The sequence below is a fragment of the Muntiacus reevesi genome, chromosome 2 (genome assembly GCF_963930625.1).
Source record: "Muntiacus reevesi chromosome 2, mMunRee1.1, whole genome shotgun sequence".
In the NCBI taxonomy this organism is placed as follows: domain Eukaryota; kingdom Metazoa; phylum Chordata; class Mammalia; order Artiodactyla; family Cervidae; genus Muntiacus; species Muntiacus reevesi.
The window spans coordinates 275470055-275486112 of record NC_089250.1 but is presented as its reverse complement, the minus strand read 5'-3'; the positions used below and the strand labels follow the sequence as shown (position 1 = coordinate 275486112).

Below are 16058 nucleotides of genomic sequence, written 5' to 3'. Positions count from 1 at the left end.
TTAGTCCAAGGAGAGGTCGCAGAGTTGGTCTAGCTGGATTTGGACCGGGAAAGTCAGTCAGCTCACATCGTCCGTGTTAGCAGAGCATTAGGAGCTCTCTATGGGGAGAGAACAATCAAGAACTTGGTTCATAGGCTGGTCTCCAAGTAGGAAGTGATTTTTCTTGAGGAGAGGAGAGGTCGGTCTTCTCAGCTTTTAAGGTCCTTCTGTCTGTAGGAGCAGTGGTTGCAGTTTAAAGAGCTGTGCTGATGCCCTCCAATGTACTTTCTCAAAACTCAGAAGTGCGTTTGCAGCATAACATCCCCAGAGGAGACAGAGAAGGAGAAAAAAGAGGAGGAAATGGCAACTTCTCACGAAATATCCTGTCCTTGGTCTGGGACTGCATCTTCTTTTCCTTCTAAAATGCCTGCAATGAGAATATGCAATCGTTTAGCTTTCTGCTCCTAATTTTTCTTCCTGGGGCATTTGTTATCATTTTTTTTTTTTTTTCCCCATTTCTTCTTATAATAGTGAAGACCTGCCCTTTAGCCTACTTCCTTGTGTCCCAGAGCCTTTTCTCCACTGTCTGCATCCTCACTTTCTTTGGAGCATCATGAATTCTCAACATGCATACTTTCAACTGTTGAAAATATTCTTTTAGTGAGAGATCAGCATGGGGAGTCACTCCCATCCTCACTCCCATTGCGATGTGATTTGGTGTTTGGATTTTAGGGACTTTGGGAAATGCAGTGATGACTACAGAAATTATTATTTTTACAATATGACAGTTTGTTTTCAGCAAATATAGCTATGGTTTTTTCAGTAGTCATAAACGTATGTGAGTTGTTCAGTTGCTCAGTAGTATCCGACTTTTTGCAAGCCCATGGACTTCAGCTCGCCAGGGGTCCCTGTCCTTCACCATCTGCCAGAGCTTGCTGAAACTTTTCCCATTGAGTCGGTGATGCCAAACAACCATCTCATCCTCTGTCGTCACCTTCTCCTCCTGCCATAAATCTTTCCCAGCAGTAGGGTCTTTTCCAGTGAGTCAACTCTCCACACCAGGAGGCCAAAATACTGGAATTTAGCTTCAGTGTCAGTCCTAGAGGTGAATATTCAGGATTGATATCCTTTAGTGTTGTAGCCACATGTTTCAGGAAACAAACTCAGTGAGAAGGACAGTGCAGATACTGGGATGCACTTTATTATTCCAGTGGGCCCAAGGCAGAGTCTCCTCTTAGCCAGGGACAGCGACCGGTTTTTGCAAAACCTTTATATACCTGAAGTGTACATGCTCAAATCCACCTCCCCAAATTCCTTGAAACTAGTCTGGACAAGGTAAAAGAGAGAAACGATTAAAGTTAACCCATGATTCAGGTGTCATAAGCCTGGATAGTTAAGCACTGGACATTTATCAATAGGCCTGCGGTCATACCCTGATAAGCATGATGGGATTTATGACTTTGTTCTGTTACAGAGATAATTAGCACATTCTTTTAGGCGATGGACAGTCTAGGTACAAGTCCTGAGGCTCCATCATCCGGGGGTCTGGTGTTCCATTGCTGTGTCATTTCAATAGATACTGAGCATATAGCTCAAAGTCCACAGCCCGACCCAAGATGGACTCCTGCTTTCAAGATGGAGCCTGTTCTGTCTGTTTCCTCCTTCATGAGGACTGGCTAGTTTGATCTCCTTGCTGTCCAAGGGACTCTCCAGAGTCTTCTCCAGCACCACAATGTGAAAGCATCAGTTCTTAGGTGCCCTGCCTTCTTTATGGTACAAATCTCAAATGACTATTGGAAAGACCATAGTTTAGACTAGATGGATGTTAGCAATTGATGTTTTTGCTTTTCAATACACTGTCTAAGTTTGTCATAGCTTTCTTTTCAAGAGGCAAGCATCTTTTGATTTCATGGCTGCAGTGACCGTCCACAGTGACTTTAGAGCCCCAAAACAGAAAATCTGTCACTGTTTCCACTTTTTCCCTCTATTTGCTATGAAGTGATAGGACCAGATGTGGTGATCGTAGATTTTAATAATGAGTTTTAAACCAGCTTTTTCACTCACCTCATTCACTTTCATCAAGAGGCTCTTTATTTATTTATTTAGTATTTATTCATACACCAGAAATAGTGTTTATTGTTATATAAAGACTATAAAAGTTTTCATAAGCCTTTATATTTTGAACTCTTTATTTAAACATTATTGGAAAATGTGGCATAAATCTTGTGTCATTATTTAATAAACTGTAGTAATATATACTAACAAAAAAATTTTTTTTAATAAAATGTTTCTCACAACTGTCACATTTCTAATGTTTCTCTTTAGTATGAATTCTCTGATGGATTCTAAGTTCATCATTTCAAGTAAAGCACCAGCCAGATATATCATATTTATATGGTTTCTCTCCTGTCTGAACTGCCTGATGATGTTATGGATGACTGTGCCTAAATGGTTTGTCACAATTCTTATATTTCTAACATTCTGTCCAGTATGAATTCTCTGATGAACTGCAAAGTTTGCATTCACACTGAAAGCCCTGCCACATATACCTCATTTATCTGGTTTCTCTCCCGTATGAACTCTCTGATGAATACCAAGGTTAACAGTACAAACAAACGCCTTGCCACATACATCACATATACATGGTTTCTCTCCAGTATGAATTCTCTGATGAAGAACAAGTTTTGCAGTCTGATTAAAGTCCTTGCCGCCACACATCACATTTATATAATTTCTTTCCAGTATGAATTTTCTGATGAACTGCAAGGCTTGAAGTTTGTCACATATGTCACATTTATATGGTTTCACGCCAGTATGAACTCTCTGATGAACAGTAAGGTTTGCATCTTGACTAAAGGCTCTGCCACATATATCACATTTATATGGTTTGTCTCCCTTATGGAATCTCCGATGAACTGCAAGCATTGCAGCTTCATTAAAGGCCTTGCCACATATATCACATTTATATTGTTTCTCTCCAGTATGTACTCTCAAATGAACAGCAAGGTGTGAAGTTACTCTGAAAGTCTTGCCACATGCATCACATTTATACGGTTTCACCCCAGTATGAACTCTCCCACGAACAGTATGGCTTCCAGTATGACTAAATGCCTTGTCACATACATTGCATTTGTATGTCTTCTCTCCAGTATGAATTCTCTGGTGAAGTGCAAGTCTTATAGATTGATTAAAGGCCTTGCCACATACATGACATTTATAAGGTTTCTCTCCAGTATGAATTCGCCAATGAAAGGCAAGGCTTGAAGTTTCACTAAAGCCTTTGCCACATACATCACATTTATATAGCTTCCCTCCAGTATGAACTCTCTAATGAACAGCAAGGCTTGAACTTAGGCTGAAAGGCTTGCCACATATACCACAATTATATGGTTTCTCTCCAGTATGAACTCTCCAATAAACAGCAAGGTGTCCAGTACGAATAAATATCTTGCCCCACACATCACATTTTTAAGATTTCTCTCCAGTATGAACTCTCTGATGAACAACAAGATGTCCAGTACGAGTAAACGCCTTGCCACACACATCACATTTATATGGCTTCTCTCCAGTATGAATTCTCCGATGAACTGCAAGGCTTGAAGTTACACTAAAGCCTTTGCCACATACATCACATTTATATGGTTTCTCTCCAGTATGAATTCTCCGATGAACTGCAAGGCTTGAATTTGAACTAAAGGACTTGCCGCACACATCACATTTATATGGTTTCCCTCCAGTATGAATTCTCCTATGAACTGCAAGATGTGTAGACTGACTAAAGGCCTTGCCACATACATCACATTTATATGGTTTCTCTCCAGTATGAATTCTCCAATGAATTGCAAGGCTTGAATTTGAACTAAAGGACTTGCCGCATACATGACATTTATATGACTTCTCTCCAGTATGAATTCTCCGATGAACTGCAAGGCTTGAAGTTTCACTAAAGCCTTTGCCACATACATCACATTGATATGGTTTCTCTCCAGTATGAACTCTCTGATGAACAGCAAGATGTCCAGTATGAGTTAACGCCTTGCCACACACATCACATTTATATGGTTTCTATCGAGTATGAATTCTCCAACGAACTGCAAGGCTTGAATTTGAACTAAAGGACTTGCCACATACATGACATTTATATGGTTTCTCTCCAGTATGAATTCTCCAATGAACTGCAAGGCTTGAAGTTTCACTAAAGCCTTTGCCACATACATCGCATTTATATGGTTTCTCTCCAGTATGAATTCTCCGATGAACTGCAAGATGTGCAGACTGATTAAAGGCCTTGCCACATACATCACATTTATATGGCTTCTCTCCCATATTAGTTCCAAGAGGCTCTTTAATTCCTCTTCACTGTCTGCCAGTAGAGTGGTATCATCTGTATATCTGAGGTTATTGGCGTTTATGCGACAATTTTGACTCTAACACTAAAGAAACCTTTTCTAAATGCAGGTCTCTGAGCCTAGGTGAAACAAAGGCTGCGATTCAGAAGCCACCAGTTATTTCCCATTTGGTAAGTGCTGACGAGCGGGGCGGGTGGGGGTGGGGTGGGGTGAGAGACTGCCATCCACCACTGTTGCTCAGACTTTGGTCCTTGAATAGACTGATTCATAGAGGGTGTGAATTAATGATCAGGGAGCCCCCTCATCCATTCAGAAGTCGGGGTATGATAGGCTTCGGTCTCTATGTTTGTTGTTGTTCAGTCACTCAGTCGTGTCCAACTTTTTGAGACCCAGGGATTACACCATGCCAGGTTTCCCCTTCCTTCACCATCTACTGGACTTTGCTCAAAGTCATGTCCATTGAGATGGTGATGCTGTCAAAATCTCTAGTCCTCTGTTGTCTTCTTAGAATCAGGATGTGAAGAGTCAAGGAAGAAGGATTGGCCCCAGATAGCTAGATGCATATGAAAGGAACCATTTCAATAAGTTCAGGTGCTTCCATCTTCCCATACAAAGAAGATCAATAAATCTCTTCATGTGAGAGATGTTCTTCCTTTATGTTAATTGTCACCTTTAACATTCAGCTTACCTGCCCTTCCTACAAACTTGTACATAGTGTGGCTCCTGCCTTGCTTCCTCAGCGTCATCTGGCTTGGGGTCACCTGACACACCGTCTCCTGGGCTCAAGTCCTAACACTCCCACCAAATAGAACCTAACTCTCAACGTTCAGGCCACAGGTATTTTTTCTCAGGCTGTAGTTACTCACTTATTACTTAACACAGACCATTATTTCCTTTGGTGATCATGAGATATGAATTAAGACATCATTTTCACAGATATTTCTCCATTCCCATACACACTTTTGGACTTCCAAGGTGGCAGTAGGACTAAAGAATCTAAGTGCCAATGCAGGAGTCCTAAGAGACCTGGGCTTGATCCCTGGGTCAGGAGGATCCCTGGAGGAGGAAATGGCATTCCACTCCAGTATTCTTGCCTGCAAAATCTCATGGACAGAGGCGCCTGCTGAGCTACAGTCCAAACGGTCACAAGGATTCAGACATGACTGAGCGTCTAGGCACATACATTTTTAACGTGAGTTTCGTTGCTCTCCCTGGTTTATTTTCAAGGAAATTTGTGATAGTCAAGAGAAAAAGTTCAATTTTTTCCTGCTCCTTCTTCCTCTGTGACTCTGCTTGCTCCTTGCAAAATCCATATCAGGTAGGTCTAAAAAATGGGGTTCACAATACTGGGAACTGGAGCTTATCTCACTCACACTTGTCTTGCTCTTTGCAATCGCCCTAGCAACTGCAAACCTGCAAACCCGCTTAATCATGCCTGTATGAAAACTCTTGTACCCCTTTGTTTGGGGCTCAGAGCTTGGAGGGTTAATTCCTCTGGGCCCACCAGTGTAATGAACTGGAGTTCTCCAACTCTCTGAGTGTGGTGCTTGGTTTTCGAGTACTGGTTTCTGCAACATTTCTGGAGGCCCCAGTGAGATTCCAACCACGCTGGCCCCTTGAGTCACTGGACTGGTGGCTCAGCTAGGTCAAAATGAAGGAGCCCCAAAATGAACAAGGAGGCGTGACACTTGATGGTATTCCCGGAACGTTGTTCCAACTTTCTGGATCCCTGGACCCATTCAAGGGATAGACCAACTCACCAGGAATGGCCATGGGGTCAGGTAAAGCCCTGGGGCAATCCCCAGTCAGGAGATCTTACCCCAGTAAGCAGAAGAGACTGATCACTTCCTTGGAGCTCCCAGGAAGGGAGCATCAGATAGGGAGGCCTGGGGACTCAGGAAAAGGGAGGTATTGTGATGAGCTCTGAGTGACCTTGTATGCATGATTGCTGACTGAAGGAAGTGAAAGTGAGCTTCACAGTTCAGGGACTATGGAGCCTAAGAGGATCCAAAATCTGCAGTTCCGTGAGGACCTCAGGAGGCTGAAAGGCGGTGCCGGTCTCGGGGGGACTTGATCTCTCCTGAGAGGCTGATTCGGGTTGGGGGTTCATACCGACCTGCCAGTATTAAGTGAGGGCTTCCCTGGCGACTCAGACGGTTCAATGTCTGCCTGCAGCGCGGGAGACATCTTCAATCTCCCTCAGGAGAGTGGCCAGGCGGATGGAAAATGAATATGAACGAGTGTGAGGCCTGATTCCCTCGAGCTTCAGGCTCGATTGAGTGGCTTCACGGCCTTCATGGCTGTGGAGTCCGAGTGGGCCCTAGTTTGCAGTTCCATGCCGACCTCATACGACTCAAGGCAGTGTCTGCCTCTAGGGGACCGAGTTCCTCCCTGCGAGACAGATCTGCATCAGGGGTTTATACTGATCTGCCAAAGCTAAGAGGCACCTAAGATCTCCCTTGGGGCGTGGCCAAGTGGACACCTAAGCGGTCTCCTCTTTGGAGGGGGCGCCCACCCTTGTTTGTCTTTTTGTCACTGACTCGGACAGGATACACAGGGCGGGAGAAATGATCGGTTACTGGTTTTTCTTCTGTCGACTGACTCCTTGAGCGGACATCTAAGAGATTAGGTTTTCCTCAAAACCCTGCCAGGTAGATTAGATTTGTCAACATGGGTGGAAGTTCCTCTAAACCAACAGTTTTACATTGCATGAGAAAGAACTTTAAGAAGGGCGTTGGAGGAGATTTTGGAGCCAAGACGACCCTTAGGAAGCTTTGTGACTCATGTGAGCTCCTTTGGCCAGCCTTTGCTGTTGGGTGGCCACCAGAGGGCGCTCGACCTGCCCACGGTCCAAGCCGCGCTCCAGGTGGTCACTGGGCCTCCGGGACATCCAGACAGTTTCCACACATAGACTCCTCGTTTCTAATGGCACAGACCTGACCCCACGGGCAAGATTTTGCCAAAACGGACAGGAACAGAGTAGGTTATCTGTGGCCCAATCACTCAGAAAAAAAGAAAGATGGGGGGAAAGCCCTGTATTCCAGGGAGATGCAGTAGAAGACCCACTGATGCCCCCGCCACACATTCCCCTGACTCCACAAGCCCCAGCCCAGCCAGCGCCAGACCCATTGCCAGACAGTCCACCTCCCTCCCTGGCCCCGCACCACCTCACGAGCAAGACTCCAGCCCCGAGCAAGGAGGGACGCAGCTCCGCTCAGCCAAACAATCTAACCAGCTGGCCTCAGCCTGTCAGATATCACTGAGAGAAACTGAAGGCCCTCAAGAAGTGGCCGAGGATGACTCAGTCCAGCCTGACCGCTCCGACCTCTATTACCAGCCCTCAGCACTACTGAGCCCCTAAACTGGAAACACCATAACCCAGCTTGCTCTGATAGACCACGGGCTATGACTGACCCCTTGAGTCCATTTTCCACACCCACCAGCCTACACGGGCGACTGTCACCAGCTCCTCATGTCTTCCTTCACCACTGGGGAAAGACGAGCATCTCGACAGAAGCCCCAAAATGGCTCGGAGGACAAGCCCCTGCAGAGGTGTTAGATGTAGAAGGATGGGCATGAGGAGCGATGCCATAGCCTAGACCTAATTGGAATTTCAATATCAGAGAAGGCAAGAAACCCTGGGTGGCTACCGTGATGCCTTTCTACATGGACTTCGAGAGGGAGTCAAAAACCCCACCAATATGTCCAATATTACAGCGATAATACAGAAAGTAGATGAGACGCCCCCCGATTTCTATGAAAGACTGTGTGAAGCGTTCCGGACATACACCCTTTCGACCCTGAGACACCTGAGTATCAATGAATAAACACTGCCACTGTGGCTGAATCCTACGCAGACATGCGACGGAAGCTCCAAACGCTGGACGGCTTTGCTGGGACGAATGCCACACGGCTTCTGGAGGTAACAAAGTCTTTGTGAACTGAAACCATGAAGTCCAACAAGAAGCAGATGAGAGAGTGAAACAAACAATCAAAAAGAATGCAACAGGAAGCAGCCCTGCTAGCAGCAGCACTGAGAAGCTCAGATCTAGCGAAACAGGCTCTTCCCTCGTGGAGAGGGGAAACGAAGAAGAGATCACCTCTAAGCCACGACCAGTGCACCCACTGCAGTGAGACCAGACACTGGAAGAAAGAATGCCCCCATCGCAGAGGGACATCTAAAGGGTCCAAGAAGTTCAGTCGACCCAACACAGATAGGTACCAGTCTAAGCCGGCCTTGCAAAACCTTATCGGCCTGGCTGGAGTAGAATCAGAGTAGGGAAGACCCAGCTCCCTGATCCTAGGCCCCCGGGAACCCACGATCTCAACGAAGTTGCAGGCCAATCAATGACTTTGACGGTGGATGCCGGGGCTGAACCCTCCGCGGTAACCACAGCTGTGGCTCCCCTCACAGGCTGATCAGCGACTCTTGCTGGGGCCTCGGGGGTCATGACAGCCCGCTCACTGTGCAAGGCTCATGCGTGTCAGCGAGGGGGCCATCTGGGGACTCATGAAGTTCTCTACTTACTGGAACGTCCCATTCCCCTGCTAGGGGGAGACCTACTGGTAGAGCTGGGGACACAAATCACCGTTGCCCCGGAAATCCTGTGAGCCTCACTCTGGGCGACAGTCGTCTCTGATGACGGCCATGGCCGTGTGTCGGGAGCTGCCAGGACGTGCCCCGGCCGTGACAAGGTCTCGGGACGAGAAAGGAACCTGCAAGGCAGCTCTTCCCCTCGGGGGTGTCCCGGGGGCCCGGCATGTCCCTTTCTTCCTTCTGTCTTACTTCTGTTGGGCTTTCTATTAATTTTTGGGAATATAATATATAGTAATAAGGCCTCCCTGGAAAAGTCTAAGCCTTTTTGGAAATGCTCATGATTGCTCTGGCTCAGGACTTGACCACAAACATCATGTCAGAAAAGAAAAGGCCACAGGTATCGTTTGGCTGCTTGCTTAAAAGATTATAATGTTCCAGAATAGAAAAAAGTAGAGGCATTTGGGTTTAGAAGTAGATATACTGCTTTAGTTTACTTGCTCCTTGGTTGAAAGAGTTTTCATTATTGTTATTTCCTTGCTGCTATTTTTTCATTGTTTCCCTTTCTTTAAACAACATGGGATATTATGGGTATTTTTGTAGAATTAGAAAATGGGGTACATAGGATTTCAATAGAAGATTTATATTAACCAGCTTCACTGCCATTTTCTCACTATTAATAGAGGAGTTTTGCTGCTTTAGAGGTGTTTTTGCTGTTTAATAGTTAATCATTGTCAATTGAGATTTTGTGGTTTCAGGTGAAGAAAAATATCAGGGTTTTCTCATGGTAGTCTTCTCAGAAATGTCAAACATGTTACTGTGACCCTTCCCATGTATTGTTTTATTACCCAATGAATTCATGCTGCATCTGGAACCTATGGAACATTGCTTTTCTTAGAATGAGAATTGAGGCAAGAAGACTATGTACAGAACATCTAAGGGAAAACCCTGTAACCAGGGACGTTCTAGATGAATGCATAGGGGAGAGCCATGGGGACAAAAATATTGACAGAAGCACGAAACACTATCTGATGTAATACGTGGTGGCTTCAGGGGGAGGCAACGTTCATTCTATAAAAACTGAGCTATCCTAAAAAAAAAAAAAAAAAAAAGCTACCTCTCCTTTGAAACCTTCTGTGTGTGTCTGTCTTCTTCCTCGCTGATGCCACTCATCCCTTGCGTATTCCTGGTCCTGCTGGGGCTGGACCCCAGCAACCGTGCCCAGGGAAGATCAAAGACAGCTTTATACCTCGGGGAGGGAATAAATAAATCCCCCCAGGCTGCTAATAGAATTCCCTGATGTCTGGGCAGAGAAGAGGCTCCCAGGCTTGGTTAATAACCATGTGCCCATTACAGTGGGCCCGAGGCCAGAAGCCACACCAATCAGACGGAAACAATATCCAGTACCACGGGAGACACTCCTGGGAATTCGGGACCACAGCCAGCCCCTACGAGATGCCGAGATCATAATCAAATGTCAGCCTCTTTGGAACACCCCACTCTTACCAGTCAAAAAGTCTGGAGGGAATGACTACCACCCCGTCCAGAACCTCCGCGCCGTCAACAGTGCAGTGACCATCATCCATCCAGTGGCCCCAAATCCTTACAATCTCCTGAGTCTCTTAGCGGCTCAGACATGCTCTTCCCCTGCCTCGGTCTCAAGGATGCATTCTTCTGCCTCTGACTGTCACCAGCCAGCCCTTGTTTGACTTTAAGTGGGATGACCCACACACCGGGAAAAAGACACAGCTGACTTGAACCAGACTGCCACAAGGCTTCAGGAACTCACCTGCCCTGTTTGGTGAACACGTGGCTACAGACCTTGCTGCCTCTCCCGGAGACACTTTGAACTGCACCCCACTCCAGCGCAGGGACGACCTGGTGCTAGCCGGTCCCTCCCAGGGGACTGCTGGAGGCACCAGAGCCCTGACGGCTCTACTCTCCACCACAGGGCAGAAGGTGCATGGAAACAGGCTCAGATCAGCAGACAAGAGGCCGAGCACCTCGGGTTTGTCATCTCCAAAGGGCATCGGGCACTTAGACATGAGAGGAAAGAAGCCGTCTGTTCACTCCTTCAGTTGAAAGCCAAGAAAGAGTCCATGAGTTGGGGCTGCTGGATTCTGCTCATCTGGAGACCAGGTTTCTCTGAAATAATGGAGCCTTTGTTTATAGCCACAGCAGGGTCTGGTAAGGAGCCCCTGGGGTGGCAACCTGAACAAAAAAGGCCTTCAAGGAGATTAAGAGACTCTTGAGCAGCGCTCCAGCATTAGGGCTGCCAGATGAGACACGGGGCTTTACCCTCTTTGTACACGAACAAAATCACACTGCACTGGGGGTCCTCACACAAACAGCTGGGCCATGGCAGGGCCCAGTCGCATACCTGTCCAAACCACTGGATTCAGTGGCCACGGGATGGCCGCCACGCCTCCGGGCATTGGCTGCCACTGTGATTCTGGCCAGAGAAGCAGATAAGCTTACACTAGGACAAAATGTAAATGTAAAGATTCCCCATGCTGGTACTGCCCTGAAACAGGGCACATAAGTGGCTGGCTGTAGGGAGCCGCCGGGATGCGCCCAGTCTGTGACAAGGTCACGGGACGAGAGAGGAACATGCAAGGCAGCTGTTCCTCACACGGGGCTGCCCCGGGGGCCCACTATGTGCCCTCGGGAGTCACCGGGATGGACCCAGGCCGTGACAAGGCCATGGGATGAGAGAGGAACCTGCAAGGCAGCTCTTCCCCTCGGGTATGTCTCTTTCCTCTTTCTGTCTCACTGTTGTTGGGCTTTCTATTAATTTTTGGAAATGTAATATATAGTAGTAAGGCCTCCCTGGAAAAGTCCAAGCCTATTTAGAAATGCTCATGGTTGCTCTTGCTGAGGACACATCCATAGACATCAAGTCAAAAAGGAAAAGGCAAAAAAAAAAAATTAAAAAAATTAAAAAAAGGAAAAGACCACAGGCATAGTTTGGCTGCTTGCTTAAAGGACTATAATATTCTAGAATAGAAAAGAGTAGAGGCATTTAGATTTAGAAGTAGATATACTGCTTCAGTTTACTTGCTCCTTGGTTGAGAGGGTTTTCATTACTGCTATTTCCTTGCTGCTATTTGTCCATTGTTTCCCTTTCTTTAAACAACATGGAAGATTATGGGTATTTTTGTAGAGTTAGGAAATTGGGTACATAGGATTTCAATAGAAGATTTATATTAACCATCTCACTGCCATTACCTCACTATTAATAGAGGTGTCTTGCTGCTTCATAGTTAATCACTGCAGACTTTGTAATTTTAGGTAAAAAAAAAAAATCAGTGTTTTCACATGGTACTATTCTCAGAAATGTCAAACATGTTTGTGTAGCCCTTCCCTTGTGTTGTTTTATTGTCTAACAAATTCATGCTATACGTGAAATTTGTGGAAGGTTGTTTTTGTTAGAGTGAAAACGTTAGGCCATTGAGGCAAGAAGACATTAAGGGACATTCAAGAAAAAACACTGTAATCGGAAATGTTCCAGATGAATACACAGGGGAGAAACATGGGAAAGAAAAATATTGACAGAAGCACAAAACCAATATCTGATGTAATATGTGGTTACTTAAGGGGGAGGTAACATTCATTCTATAAAAACTGAGCTGTCCTAAAAATAAAAAAAAATAAAGCTTTTTCTTCCCCACAACTGTCTCTGTGTGCCTGTCTTCTTCTTCACCGACACCACTTATCCCTTGGGTATTCCTGGGCCCACTGGGGTTGGACTCCAGCAGCTGGCCAACTCCAGGATGATTCACTATCAAGAACTGCTTTCCAAAAACCCATGGGTCCGACTCGAGACTGTGCGGACACTGAACCCCACCAGTTTTTACCTACAGAAGCAGGAACCCCGATCATAACTGTGAGGAGCACATAGATGAGATTTACTCGAGCAGGCTGGACCTGATGGACATTCCTCACTAGAATGGAGAACTGGAACTGTTCACAGACGGAAGCACTTTATCCAAGACGGGCAGCGCAAAGCAGGCTCTGCCTTAACAAGAACCGATGAGATAGTGAAGGCCGAGGCCTTGCCACAAGGGTGGTCAGCACTGAGGGTGAACTGTGGGCACTCGCCCAGGCGCTAAGGCACGCCGAAGGGAAAGGAGTCAACATCTATACTGAGGCAAGGTATGCCTTTTGCTACTTTAGATGTTCATGGAGCCACTTATAAAGAAGGGACTATTGACAGCGGGGGAGGGGGGGAGGAGATTACAAACAAAAAAGAAATCCTTCAGCTCTTAGAAACAGTCTGGAAGCCTTGCCAAGTGGCAGTCATCCATTGTAAAGGCCATCAGCGAGGAACTGATCTTATCAGCAAAGAAAATCGGTTGACTGACCAGGCAGCCAAGGAAGTAGTCACCCATCCAAGCCCCACAGTGAGCCCTGAGTCAATCGTTAAGGTCCTCTTGGCACCAGAATTGCCTCCATCCCCAAAATATGCCAAGGAAGAAGATCAATAAGCTTTAAATGAGGGAAGAATAAAAGAAAAGGAGAGCTGGTAGACGCTCCCAGACCTAAGACTTCTTGTGTCCAGCAATATAGAAATCCAGCTGGTAAAACAGCATCATGAGAAAACTCCTTTAGGAAAACCTGCGCTGGCGAGCTTACTGACCCACTTCTATTTCGTCCCTAAGCTCCCAGCCCTGTGCGTGCAGATCAGTGATAGTTCTGTGACTTGTGCTCAGAACAACGCCAGCCAAGGACCAAGACCCAACCCAGGGGTGCTGACCGTTGGGACACTGCCCTTTGAAGATCTAGAAGTGGACTTCACTGAAGTGAAGCCCTATAGGGGCTACAAGTATTTCCTTGTGGTAGTCTACACCTGCTCAGGATGGGCTGAAGCCTACCCCACATGCACTGAACGGGCATGAGAAGTGGCCAAGGCCCTGTGAAGAGACATGATCCTGAGATATGAGCTGTCTCTCTCCCTAGGGTCTGACAACAGGCCAGCATTTGTGTCTCAGATAATCCAAACTTCATCCGGGACACTGGGCCTCAAATGGAAACGTCACATTGCTTACAGGCCTCAGAGCTCAGGGAAAGTTGAACACATGAATTGTAACCTCAGGACTACATTTGCTAAACTCTGTCAGGAGGCCAGTAATCTTGGATTGACATGTTACCCCCCAGCCTGACTCCAAGCCCGATGCACTCTGAGTCCTCAGGCTATTCTCCCTTTGAGATCTTATATGGGAGAAAACCCCCAGTGATAGGAAAAGTCAAGGGAAACCCCAACAACTAGCTGACCTGGAGATGTCCCGACACCTACAGATCCTGGGAAAAGTCTTCCACCGTATCACCTGAGAAACCTTCGAAAGGACACCCATTCCTTTGGGCAATTGGGTTCATCCCAATCATCCAGGAGATGAGTTAGGGGTTGAAGACTGGAAAGAAGAACCATGTCAGCCAGGAGACAGGCCCTCACACAGTTGTTCTGGCAACGCCTACTGCTCTTAAACTTAAGGCGTCATCCCTTGGATCCACAACACCAGAGTCAAGAAGGCAGCGGCTTCTTGTGATGAGGACACCTGGAAAACAATCCGGGACCCCAGAAATCCCCTCAAGGTCTGGTTCCAAAAACAATGGAACTCACCCACCAAAGATGCTGCGCCTGCTCTAGCCGCTCCAGAAGCTGACTAGTCACGTGCCATTCACGCACGGCAGAAGCTTGAGGATTCTTCAGCCTTGTTCGAGCCAGCTGGCAGCTGGCTGGTCAACTCACGGATTTTTATTGTCAATTTTGGCCTCTATTCCTCATTGGTATTATTGTTGTACTCTTTGCTACAGGACTAGCTTCAGTAGCGCCCCAGGACTGGGATATGGGTCAGAAGGTGTGGTTAGCTGTCTGTTAACTCACCGCAGTGGGAAGCTTGATTCTAATTAGATGTTTCTATGATCGATTCTCCCTCCTATCTAAATCGCTCACAGGATAGCTGACCCCACCTCACGATAGGCTCAGTTGCTATAGCCGTGACAACTCAGAGATGCGGAGAAAACCTTTTGCTAGTGCTCAACTACCTGTTATGTGCAGGCTGCTTTGGAGCCGTTTGGTGTCCCTTCCTGTAACGGATACAGACATTCCTTTTCCATCATGCACCTGTCAACATTACAGTCAACCCTTGGAAAAATCCCTTACTCAACCATCAGCTAGAGCAATGTATAGATAGCCTATCCTATAGGCCGATCACCTTCTGCCTTCATAACCATGCGGTGTATATCCAGGGTCCTGGGTGACAAAAATGGTTCCCAGCTGTTTCCCCCACTGCCGTTACCTTTCCCCCACCAGAGGATCCAAACCCAGGTGGCACCCCGACACCATGGCATTGCCATCATGCCCCTGTACCTCCATCTACGCCCAAATGCCATGTAAATGTTACAACACAGAACAGCTGTCTGTCTGCCTAATAAATGGGAAAACCTACTGGACAGGGACAATAATGCAGACAAATGAAATCACGGACCAACTTTGCCCTTAAAAATCAGGCTCTGCCTGTTTGTAGTATGACGCAGGTTATAGAGTTAACTCCCCGTTAAACCTTCATCTGTACCAGATTCTCAACGCAACTCCTCACCTTCTATACAACACCAACCCCAGCTGGCCAGGGATTGCTGGCTTTGCCCATCCTTAGGAGTTCCACGGTATTTAGCTACATCAACACCATTAAATATTGCAACAGCCATGGGAACTCTGATGGATCCACCCTTACAAGGGCTAGTCTTAAGGGCAATTGAGTTAACTCAAAAGGCTCCAGAATGCTTTACAAATGATGGAGGAACTGAAGCTGTAGGCCATTTAGCCAGGGACGAATGTAATCAAACTGTAGAAGGTGAGTGGCCCACTTATCTTCCCACAGACAGAATATAGTGCTGCCCCATCAAGGCCTTTTCTTTGTTTGTGGGACAGATGTTTATTTATGCCTACCAGTCAATGGATGGGTATCTGCACCTTAGCTTTCCTCAATCCCCAGATGGATATTGGCCCTAACAACCAGACTCTCACTGTACCTCTGATAGCACAGACCTGGTCAAAAAGAGCCATCCAGGTTATCCCCTACTGGTTGGTTTGGAAGTTTTGGCTAAGGTAAGTATTGGAATAGGAGGAATTGCTTCATCAGTCACCTTCTACCATACACTATCCAAGGACTTCACATGAAGGAGGAAACAGAACA

The 16058-nt window shown here is 46.5% G+C and overlaps 1 protein-coding gene across 1 annotated transcript; it reads right to left on the bottom strand.

Moving 5' to 3' along the window:
* Window positions 1-4305, bottom strand: LOC136157644 (zinc finger protein 239-like). The gene is made up of 3 exons (XM_065919462.1): window positions 4080-4305; window positions 3607-3995; window positions 1-33 (listed from the first exon to the last, which is right to left on the bottom strand). Exons 1-3 carry the CDS (start codon window positions 4303-4305, stop codon window positions 1-3), a joined length of 648 nt encoding a protein of 215 aa, XP_065775534.1.
* Window positions 4306-16058: the final 11753 nt, after the last annotated feature.